General features: G+C 42.4%; 1 protein-coding gene across 1 annotated transcript; it reads left to right on the top strand.

The window, feature by feature from the left end:
* The first annotated feature begins 3,521 nt into the window (after nt 1-3,521).
* Nucleotides 3,522-10,697, top strand: LOC133109335 (inhibin beta B chain). The gene is made up of 2 exons (XM_061218621.1): nt 3,522-4,328; nt 5,938-10,697. The coding sequence occupies exons 1-2, from the start codon at nt 3,944-3,946 to the stop codon at nt 6,708-6,710; spliced, it is 1,158 nt and encodes a 385-aa protein (XP_061074605.1). The 5' UTR covers nt 3,522-3,943; the 3' UTR covers nt 6,711-10,697.
* The last annotated feature ends 1,759 nt before the right edge of the window (nt 10,698-12,456 follow it).

Below are 12,456 nucleotides of genomic sequence, written 5' to 3'. Positions count from 1 at the left end.
ACACACACTCACACACCAGCGGTGATTAGCTGCCATGCAAGGCACCAACCAGCTTGTCAGGAACATTTGGGGGTTAGGTGTCTTGCTCAGGAACACTTCCCGGGCAGGGGATCGAACCGGCAACCCTCCAACTGCCAGACGACTGCTCTTACTGCCTGAGCCATGTCGCCCCCATATTAATGTAATTACTGGGTTATCTACTCAAAAAACAAATCTTTTTTAAAACCAGTAAACAGCGTGTCCATTTAATGTTGGTCAATTAAACATAAGTTGTTTTTGGTTGAGAAACAGGTTGACTAATTTTGTATCAGTTGCGTACGAAACAAACAGCTTGGTAGATGCACAAACCAAATACAACTAAATATAACCTAAAAGGGTTGGCTTGTGAACAAGAACTTTGGCTTGTGGACAAGAAGTTATCCAACATCTGACTATAGGCCATGACTTTGATATTATCACACAGTGGTTAAGTGTTCTCATGCCAGTATTCTACAGACAGCAGTTAGTAATATAGCCTTGGTAGACAGAATTGAATAGCTATACAATGCAAATTTGTATATTTTATCACACGTGTGACTGGAAGCATATAATTTATCAGTGGAAAAAATGGCAAATGACAGGGAACTATAAACACACAAATCATGCCATTTTATATTTAATTGTGTTCAGTATAGTCCTTGATAAATTGCTGTGATATGTATGTAAATGTTGTGATCTGAGAATTAGAAAAGATTCCAAAGTGAATGGGTTCCAAGCAGATACGACTTTTACATTTTAAATTTTTTCATACTGCTAAACAGTATTTTTGTATAAAACTTCACACATTTTTAGTGCCCTATCAACAACATATTTTTGACCCTAACCCATTTCTTCAAAAATGTCAGTTGAAACCATATCATTCTCAACTCATGATTTATTCTGAGTGGCTCTAAATTAAGAGTGCACAGCAAGGGCCGATCGGCTTCAGGATTTTGTGCCAACTTCTGCTCTTAATAATTTAATTACCTAAATAATGTCTTGATCAGACATTTGTACATGCATCAGTTACAGCTGCAGAATGCAAGTGTATCCTAAAGACTTTACCATGCTCAAGTACAGGAGTGAACCAGCATAATTTATAGACCTGTCAGAAAAATAAATGAATTGGTTGGAACAGAAACCAGCTCAGAATTGTACATCCCTGCTGTAAACAGCTTACATTCAAGCATATCAAGCGTTGTCACAAATATGTTCTTCAATGGGAAAATTTACTCTTTTTTTCCTGAATAGAACTTTTTTATAAATAGTATCAAAATATTTAGGAGAAGGCTTGCCTGTGCATACAGTAAAAAAAAACAAAAAAAAACACACTTTTGGAACTATTGTGACCATATCTCAAAAACAAGATCTTTCCATGTGGAATTGAAGGTAGAAACGGGGCTTGTGATTACATGGATGCATGAATCTCAGGTTTCAATAGTAGGAAAGGTTTAAATCTTGGAAAGGTGTAGCTGTATTATAGATATGCATGTAAATATATAATTTACCCAGAGATGTAAGACTGGTAAAACTGAAAACATACCTGTGGATGATTACCTGTATCATGCTGGCCACTGGAATCCTGCAGCATGGACAGTTAGACTGTCCAGCGTGGACAGTTTTATAATGTTATATACATTCTAAAAAGGCGTTTTTTAATTTAAATGAAAGAAAAGACAAAAGCCATGTTTGATGTGGGAGTTATTAATTTATAGAGAATGAGGTTTTAAGTAAATTTTAAGTCAAATGAACCAGGTCAGTTTGCTTTACACCGTGAAGCAACCGATAACTGGAGCAAACCCGCCTGGCACGTGGAACTACAAACCGAACCTCTGCGCGTGCTCATCAATGACTGGACCTGAGGTAGGGGAGACTGAGCAACCAAACACCTTCAGGTTTTCGCCTCATTAAAAATATATACACATATTAGAGCAAATATGTTTCATCCAGAAAGAAGATGCGTGCCTTTGCTATGCCTGTTTTCCGTTCTGGTTCCTCTGGTGCCTACCCCTGCAGGACAGCAGAATCCCTCCCCCTATTTCGACGCAGACTAAAAACACACATTTTCAAACTATACCTTAGTCCTCCCTCCTGATATAAATAAATAAATAAATAAATAAATAAATAAATAAATAAATAAAAATTGCACTTACGATGACTGTCTTTATGTTTAGAACAGCCCTTGCGTATTTTACTAGTTAGGGATTTGATGCTTTAACCTGTGGAAGAACCTATGCACTTGTAAATCGCTTTGGATTAAAAGCGTCTGCCAAATGACTAAAATGTAAAATGACTATATAGACCATCGCTACAGTTCTAGGACATTCCTGGCGATTATAGTTCAGTCGAAAGCAGCAGGAATTAAACTGATCCAACGTGAAAAAAAAGTTTAAACGTCATCCAAATTGTCTGAAAACGGCCTGGAAAAAGCATTGTTTTAATACAAGTCAAAAGCTCGTGAATCCAACATTTCTTGCCATTTTTAATTTGGAAATTGTAGAAACTGTCTATAATTTTGTCTACTAACCACATATGACACCACTTATATGAAATTGAAGTCTCGGAAGAGATTGTTAAGAGCGAGCGCGAAATCGGACTGAATAAATGCGTGGTCTACCTGGGATGGTCTATACAACGTTGCATTAACAGTTATTGTGGCTGATGTATTTATAACAGGCGGGGGCACGTTGGAGCACAGCGTTCCAACGTGCCCCGGCTGCACTAGTTGTACTCCAGCAAGGCTCACAGTTTCTGCCTGCTCGTGACATGCGTCGCATCTATACAGTATTATTACCCACGAGACGGTGATTAAATGGCCTACATTTGGAATCTGTGGCGATCACATATCATCAGGTATTCTAAAAATAGTTTGATGAAAAAACATAATTTTCATGGTGCTAAAATAGACTTGTTAATAACTTCTGATGAAGTTTTCAAATCGTCCAGCCACTCACATATGAGAAGCGTGTCGCCATAATAAATTAGGGAACACAAACCCATCATTCTTGCGCAAATGCAACTAGGCAAAATCCTCATGTTTAAACATGCCCCGTGTTCTTTTATGCCCAGGTCTCGCCTACGCGCTCTTCCTTAAAATCAAAGCTTTTCCGGCTGTATAATGAATGATTAGGCGAATGTTCTGACTAATGTCATACCTATAAACATGTAGGGTGTCTGCACAAGATCGACTGTACAAGATCGTACAGGTAATCTGTATCATTCTCCCCTTATTTGGGAAAACAGCACTTACCGATGATTAAACCATTGCATCATGTTTACTATACACACGTTGTCCTTCACTCACAAAAAAAAACTGTGCGTAGAAAGCATGCCGGAGAAAGGTTAGTGGATCAAAGAGGAATCATTTCGTACTTTGGATATCCGTGCTAAATTACCGGCATTTAGCCATGTTCCCTGGAAGAGTTCCAAAAGGCACACCACGAGTCTTCTGCGTGTTTAAATAAAGATTTTGAATACAGGGGCATATTTAGGTGGAGTGGCACTGGAGCCCATCAGCGGTTTTCTGTTACAGAAGAACATACATGCTGACATGTAGCCGTTTATAGGTTATGTCACCTCACCTGGCCTGTGATCCCTCCCCACCCGATGGACCCCCCGCATTTCTCTCTCTAATATTTACGAGTCGTTCATTGGTGCATCCCTCTAACGTGTCGCAACTTTTGATGGATTACCCTAGATCTTTCCGGCCTCAGGTGTAGGAAGTGTCGTTACCGTCCTCCGTCACCCCAGTCTCCCGGTGTCTGACAGCATCACCAGAAACCACAAGGAGTTAGTCAGGTCTGCGTCATTTACAGGAACGCTTCCGTACTTTGATCTGGTCTATCAGCTGAGAGAATATAGTACTGGACGGAAGTAAGTTATTGCAAGACTACTGTACACTATTTCCTTCCATTCTTTCGCCAAGATGCGCGCGTATACGCACTGCAAGCTACACTCGTTGTTATTGTCAAGTTTGTTGGCGCTAACCGTCTTAGTGATCGAGGTATTGGCGGCTGTGGCCAGCGGTGCGAACGCAGCTACTTGTGGGTCTTGTAGCATGCCGACGATGGACAAGGGCTCGGAAGAGAAACTGTTGATCGAAATAGCCAAGCAGCAGATCCTAAGCAAGCTGCACCTGAAAGAGCGGCCGAACATCACGCAGACGGTGCCACGGGCTGCGCTCCTCACGGCGCTCCGCAAGCTCCACGCGGGAAGAGTCCGACAGGACGGCACTTTCGAACTGGAGAACAATCTGCAGAGCGCGCGTGCAAAAGAGCAGGGGTACGAAGTCGTGAGTTTCGCTGATACGGGTAAGTTTCGCGACGTGCTATTTCTGTCCGATCTGCTTGCTTGTGTTAGTTTTGTTTCTTTGTGGAACTCAGTTACAACATTGACAGGTATAACTGAAGATACCTGGGGAGTGAAATGAGCGTCAGCGAGTCAGATTTACCCACACTATTACTGCGAGTAGCCTACCGCTCACGTGCTTATAATCGTCTGTGTCTTGACCAATGTCGTTTCGGTTGTGTTTTATTATTTCGGACGTTTTCTCTGTGTGGACAAAACATATTTGGATGGATATGGACATTCCTTCCTAACTACCGACAGGAATTAGAGATACACATTACCATGTAATGCAACAAGCCTTTCGTAACTATGATTTGTGTTATTCTGATTGCATAATAAGGGTTAATACTAACAAATGTTATCAACGTGGTTCTCATCTTAAAAATATTAAAGGTGACCATTTCTACATATAGCCTTCACCACAATAGTACTGGCCATAGCCTAAATTTAGTTTAAATCCAGAACAGGGAATGCAAAGACTGACATCGTCTTTCATTCACCAAAGGCAAAGATTACGCCTAACCAAATCCCAAATCCCAGTATGATCTATGCAAGAATATGCAGGCGTTGGTTGTAACTACGGATGTAAAAGTCGCAGCGGGCAGGGCTAGTAGACTACCAAATAAACATCTCTTAATAAACCGGAAAACTTTGACCTGGAAATGAGTTGGTGCTTATAAAAAGGAAGGGCACGTAATCGGAGAATCAGACGTGGCGGCGCGTGCAGAGCGACCCTGTCATTGATTTAGTCAGCAGAAGAAGCCCAATGTTGTGATACCCACGGCTCTGATGGTTCCGTTCCATTCTTCCCCTCCGAAACATTCATGCGCGCACACAATGTGATTTTTCAGAAAGAAATGTCCTCAAAATGTTCATGGAAATTAATTATAATGTTTAAGAAGAGATATACGCGTGCTCATATGTGTTACTCAGAAAATGAAGTGCCTATGGTTTGAATATAATGTAAGTATACCTTTAAGACTATCGTTCCATGGAGATATGTTTTTAGGGGCCCAGCAATTTAGATTTTGCCGAGGTCCCGAATGGTGTACAGAAACGGACCTATATCTGATGTACTTTGGTTCTGTAAATAATGCAGAAAATGATACACCATTTAAGGTAGACGCGAGACCTAAAAGGACTTGATCCGCAGTGATGACGCAATTATAAAGCAATAATAATTGCCATGTCTTCACCTATATTTAGAAAACACACATTTCTGTGATATCTGAGTCACACTTTACAATTAGGTTCATGAATTGGCATTAACTAATGTAGTTGTTATCATGAATGAATGATTTGCATTAACCAAGCTGTAGGCCTACATACTAACTTCTTAGTTGTAGTTAGTTAACAAGTAGGCCTACCAGGCAATTCATGCAACACAATACATCTGTGTTGTGAATAGATCTGTCCTACGGCCGTGTTGCTTTATAGTTTTCTGGTAATGTAACCGTTGCAGCCATGTAACTGTAGCAAGCTATTTCTCAAACTGTTCTACGATTGCACCCTGACTGTGATAGATGACATACTGTTCTCTAGCGTTTACAATGTCCCCCCCCCCCAACGCAGACGACCCAGACTCCAACAGCGCGCACCCCAGCCTGACGTTCCAGTTTGCGCAGGAGCGTGATAAGAAGGTGCAGGTGCTGCAGGCGACGCTGTGGCTGTACGTGCCCGCGCCCGAGGCAGCCTCCCGGGACTCCCGCGCCGCCGCGCAGATCTACCTCTCTGGCCCGCGGAGCGACAACCGCACCCTGCTCCTGCAGAAGAGCCTGGAGGTGCAGCGCGGTGGCTGGCACACCTTCCCCCTCACCCAGGCCCTGCAGGCCTTCCTGGACGGCGCGCAGCGGAGGCTGAGGCTGGAGGCTCTCTGCGCCTCGGGGGGGCGGGACCTGTGCGCTCACGACGGGCCACTAGACCCCTCCCACCGGCCCTTCCTGGTGGCGCAGGTGCGCCCCCGGGAGGAGGACGCGTCTGACCGCGCGCGGGGCAAGCGCTCGCTGAGGTGCGGGGAGAACGTCAGCGTCTGCTGCAAGAAGGACTTCTACATCAAGTTCCGCGACATCGAGTGGCACGAGTGGATCATCGCGCCCGAGGGCTACCACATGAACTACTGCATGGGGAAGTGCCCGCCGCACCTGGCCGGCTCCCCCGGGATCGCCTCCTCCTTCCACGCCACCGTGCTCAGCCAGCTGAAGGCCAACGGCATCCACACGGTGGTGTCGTCCTGCTGCGCGCCCATCCAGCGCCGGCCGCTCTCCATGATGTACTTTAACACGCAGCACAGCATCGTGAAGGCCGACGTGCCCGACATGATCGTGGAGTCCTGCGGGTGCACGTAGAGCGCAGGTCTGGCTGTATTCACACATCAACACCACAGTCGCTATGCAGACTGCGGCAGAACACAGGAAGTGCCATTGAATAAATAGAATTTTATAATGGGATATATTATATATACATTATATTTAAAGAGTGGGATATATTGACATATATATTTTCTAGGATAATTATACTGGAGGAAGGTTCTCCTCCAAGTTTACAGATGATGGCAATCTTAGTTTAGCGGGAATACCAGGAACTATTAACCTGTACCCTGATTTATCTACTAAAGTAATGCCAATACGGCTGTGGATTAATCCAAGCTGATGAGCTCATGAAAAAACCCATTGGCAGTTGGCATCTTCACAGTTTGTGATTGGCTATAGGAGGTGGAATATGTATTTTCTTATGATGGTTGCCAGTAGTGACTTTGTGTTTAATGTGTGAATATAGCCACGTGAATGACAGCAAAACCCCAGTGCTTCATTTACCCACACTATCACTGCTGTCCACAGCCCCAGTGCTTCATCTACCCACACTATCACTGCTGTCCACAACCCCAGTGCTTCATCTACCCACACTATCACTGCTGTCCACAACCCCAGTGCTTCATCTACCCACACTATCACTGCTGTCCACAACCCCAGTGCTTCATCTACCCACACTATCACTGCTGTCCACAACCCCAGTGCTTCATCTACCCACACTATCACTGCTGTCCACAACCCCAGTGCTTCATCTACCCACACTATCACTGCTGTCCACAACCCCAGTGCTTCATCTACCCACACTATCACTGCTGTCCACAACCCCAGTGCTTCATCTACCCACACTATCACTGCTGTCCACAACCCCAGTGCTTCATCTACCCACACTATCACTGCTGTCCACAACCCCAGTGCTTCATTTACCCACACTATCACTGCTGTCCACAACCCCAGTGCTTCATCTACCCACACTATCACTGCTGTCCACAACCCCAGTGCTTCATCTACCCACACTATCACTGCTGTCCACAACCCCAGTGCTTCATCTACCCACACTATCACTGCTGTCCACAACCCCAGTGCTTCATCTACCCACACTATCACTGCTGTCCACAACCCCAGTGCTTCATCTACCCACACTATCACTGCTGTCCACAACCCCAGTGCTTCATCTACCCACACTATCACTGCTGTCCACAACCCCAGTGCTTCATCTACCCACACTATCACTGCTGTCCACAACCCCAGTGCTTCATCTACCCACACTATCACTGCTGTCCACAACCCCAGTGCTTCATCTACCCACACTATCACTGCTGTCCACAACCCCAGTGCTTCATTTACCCACACTATCACTGCTGTCCACAAACACACACATATACATACACGCAAGCTTACACACACACACACATTTATCCACATTATTAATGCTTTTCATAAACACACACACACATACATACACAGGCGACTTTATGTGGACTGTTATGGGGAATCATCACACATTTTAAAGGCCAAGTAAGGCACTATAAAGGCCAACAATGAGAAAGAAAATGGAGCCATCTTCTTGAGCAGTTACACTACACAACTTTTTACATTTTTGACATGTTAGTTACTTTAAAGCTATGTTTTACTGTTTGTCTGTACATTCCCTTGACTGTGTAATCTGTATGAGCTTTTTCTGAAAGAGGCATTATTGGGACATACTACACTCTGCCTAATCTGGGACGAAGTGCGGTGAGAGAGAAGTTTCTAGAAACGGTCTGAGCTTGTGGGCAAAACCAAAAAAGTATTGGGCCCACCTGCTGGGGTGCGGTGTGTGAATATCCCCATCCACACGATGCACACAAAGCCTTCAGTGTCATTCTCAAGCCCAATCCCCATCCACATGATGCACACAAAGCCTCCCCAAAAATAGGCAGAGATTTCAGTATCATTCTCAAGCCCACTGATCACACACACAGTGCCATTGAATTCCATATGTTAAGGGTACAATAGGTCATACTTATAGTGTTAAAACATTGTTGCAAGACCATTGTAATTCCCTTCCTATCATTGAAAAAGGCTCACTGACTCCCTCTGCCTGTGTTTATAGTCCTTAAATGCGGCGTTCAAAATATACCTTTGTGTGTTATCAGTAATACCCAAGGTATAAATACATATTCATGATTGAGACAAACATATATCAGTGAATGTGCCTTCCACCCCACTTTGGGGAAGAGCTAAACCAAACCTGGTCAGGAGATTACAGTGTAGGCAGTGTGCGTTGCATATGTTTGTTAAAAACCAGTCTGCTAAAGTGGCATTAGCCTGAGCTGTGTAGATGGTGTACATCACATATGGATGTTAAATAGCGGATTGCTAAACTGTTATTAGCATTAGCTGCATAGACAATGTTAATTATATATGGACTTTAAACAGCAGATTGTGAAAATAGTTTTAGCCTTAGCTGCGTTCACGGCCTTTATGCTATGTGGACATTAGAGAAATCCCCACCGCAGTCTGGGTGTTCTCATCTAGCTGGAGAAGTATAATGCAAATCTAACGTATTGACAGAGATCCAAGAAAAAAAGTCAAACAATATTGCAGGGAAGAAACGCTGGTGTATTGATAGGTCTTGAATTAATGGGTTTTTAATTACAGTTTTAGAGCATGCGCTCATCAAATGAAATGAAATGGCAAAAACACAATACTATTATTGCAATTCAATAATAGAGGGAATTAATAAATCACTACAAAGAAACCCAACACAACACCAGCTCCGTGACCAGGCCGAACCTGTCCGAAGGGCCTTGCAGACACCAGCAGGCTGGCAGATTTCCAGAGGCTAAACGTTTTATCAGAATCTACCCTGTATTATTTGCTCAGATCCGCAGTTAGGCAATGACTCTCATGGTGAACCTGGGGCTGTTTCTCAACAGCGTGTAAACATTTGGATTTCCACAGTGTCAGGAAATGTGAAGGTCCCTGCTGCACCACGGTCAATGGGCATCTGGGAGAAGGCACGTCGGTATTTGCTGTCTCCAGGGTCTAAAGTTTGGGGTGATGTCAGCGGGCAATTCATGCCATTCCTTAATGTAAAGAGATGGAGCCAGACACCAGATTATGTGGCACTTAACCCTTTCAAGAGCAGATTTTCTTTAGAATGTTTTCTTTTTTCAAAATTCCAAGTCAGTGTTCTAGAACTCCGTTGCTTTCAGGTATTTGCAGTGTCACATCTTCAAGGGTTAAGGAGCTTTCACTGCAACCAAGATAAGATCATGGTCATACCCCTTTCTCAAAGTTATGAATAAATAGGCAGTTGGGCAGAGCAGTGCCCTCAGTCTTAAATGAGCAACATGATTTGGCCATTATTGCCATTAAAGGAAGCATTGCTGGTCTGAAAGACTAGTAATTTGAAGAGTGCACATTGAGTATAAGGTTTGAAAAATATATATTTATAAATAAACGGACAAACCTGACAAGCTGATAAACATTGCGTAGATAAATGCATCCTGTTGATAAAAGAAAAAACAATTGAATTTGCTCTACCCTATATAACTATGTTGCTCATTTTCTTTGGCTTGCCATGGTTTATCTTTGGCACTTTTGGCACTTTAAATATTTTCCATCATTTTGCAACATAGCACCAGACAGCTCTGGATTTGGAATTTGTGAGATATTAGCAGAGTTAGAAAAATGGCTGTTCTGAAGAAAAGTACTTGGTGACTTGGGAATGTAAATTGAATAATTGTATGTTTTGTTTGTAAAAGCAATTATTGTTGTTTTTGTTTTGTTATTGTGAAAGGAGATCAGAATACTGTAACTGGCAATAATACAGCCAGCCTTTTGACAAAATGTAGGCCTACATTTATGCAAAGCTAATTTCTATTTTTTTGTGATATGTTCTTGTATTTTCATATCTTCTAAAAGATGTAGACAGATAATAACATTATTTTAACTGTAACATCAAGCCTATTGTACTGTACGTCTTAATTATAATGCAATGATTTATTTTTAACAAATAAATATTTTTGACTTCAGAAAGTGCTTCATGAATGATGAAATTTCATGCATTTCTACCATCAAAAAAAGACATTTAAAATGCATAATAATTTAAACTAAAATAGACATGTTTTTTTTACTAAAAATGGAACTGTATATTTACATACTTTGACATCTTTCAATAAAAATACAGCACAAAGTTCATATACATTTTCAATAAGTAGCTCAGATCAGCACAACTCTGTATATTCTATGGGCCACGATGTTACTGTCAGTGAGCAGCAGCTGGTTAATGAGAGATGTCAGAGGAGAAGGGCCTGACAGCGGAAGAGCATCTCTGAGCATCAGACCTTGAAGTGGATGGGCTACAGCAGTGTCAGACCAATAAGTAAAATAAACTCGAATACATACCTAATAAAGCGGTCACTGAGTGCATGTTCAGATATGGAGCTAGTTGTTTGTTAATCTGTCGGAAGCACTGGATACACTAGTTAGCGCAGAGCATGTAACTAGTGCAGTGGTTAAAACAGTCCCTTCCAAAAGTATTGGAACAGCAAGGCCGATTCCTTTGTTTTTGCAATACACTGAATACATTTGGGGTTCAGATAAAAAGATGAACACGAGACTAGAATTCAGAATTTCATTTTTTATTTCCTGGTATTTACACCTGGATGTGTTAAACTACTCAGAACATAGCACCTTTGGTATCAAACCACCCATTTTTCAGGTGAGCAAAAGTATTCAAGTAAATTAAAGTACAGTAAATAGCATATCCAGCCAATAACTGCATCAAGCTTGCAATGCATTGACATCACCAAACTGTTGCATTCTTCTGTTGTGATGTTTTTCCAGGCTTTTACTGCAGCCTCTTTCAGTTGTTTGTTTCAGGGGGTTTTTCCCTTCAACTCAGGAGGTGAAATGCATGCTCAATTGTGTTAAGGTCTGGTGGCCAGTCTAAAACCTTCCACCTTTTCCTCCTAATGAAGTCATTTGTTGTGTTGGCAGTGTGTTTTGGGTCATTGTCTTGCTGTATGATGACGTTCCTTCCAACTAGTTTGGACGCATTTCTCTGTAAGTTGGCAGACAGAATCTTTTTTTATACTATTCTGAATTAATCCTGCTGCTACCATCATGAGTTCACATCATCAATAAAGATTTGTAAGCCCACTCCAGAAGCAGCCATCAAGCCCAAGCCATGACACTTCCTCCACTGTGCTTCACAGATGAGCTTGTATGTTTTGGATCATGAGCAGATCCCTTCTATCTCCTCACTTTGTCCTTTCCATCACTTTAGTAGAGGATAATCTTGGCCTCTTCAGTCCATAAAACTTTGTTCCAGAACTTTTGTGGCTCATCTCTGTACTTTTTAGCACATTGTAATCTCGCCTTCTGATTCTTACTACTGATGAGTGGTTTGGATCTTGTGGTATAGCCTCTATATTGCTGCTCTTCAAGTCTTCTTCCAAAGGTTGATTGAGATACTATTACCCCTGCCATGTAGAGATTGTTTGTGATGTCACTGACTGATCTTTTGGGGTTTTTCTTCACATCTCTCACAATGTTTCTGTCATCAACTGCTGTTGTTTTCCTTGGTTGACCAGTTCGATGTCTGCTTGTCCGGACACCAGTGGTTTCTTTCTTTTTCAGGACATTCCAAGTTGTTTTACAAGCTATCTTCAGTGTGTGTGCAATGGCTCTAATCTGTTACATTCTGTGTTTTTCCCTCATTAATGTTTTGTGTTCAGACTTATTTTCACATCATTGTCTGTCCCGTGTTTCTCATCTATTTGTCTCATCTGTT

This window comes from Conger conger, chromosome 14 (assembly GCF_963514075.1).
Source record: "Conger conger chromosome 14, fConCon1.1, whole genome shotgun sequence".
Classification (NCBI taxonomy): domain Eukaryota; kingdom Metazoa; phylum Chordata; class Actinopteri; order Anguilliformes; family Congridae; genus Conger; species Conger conger.
This window is presented reverse-complemented; position numbering and strand designations above follow the sequence as displayed.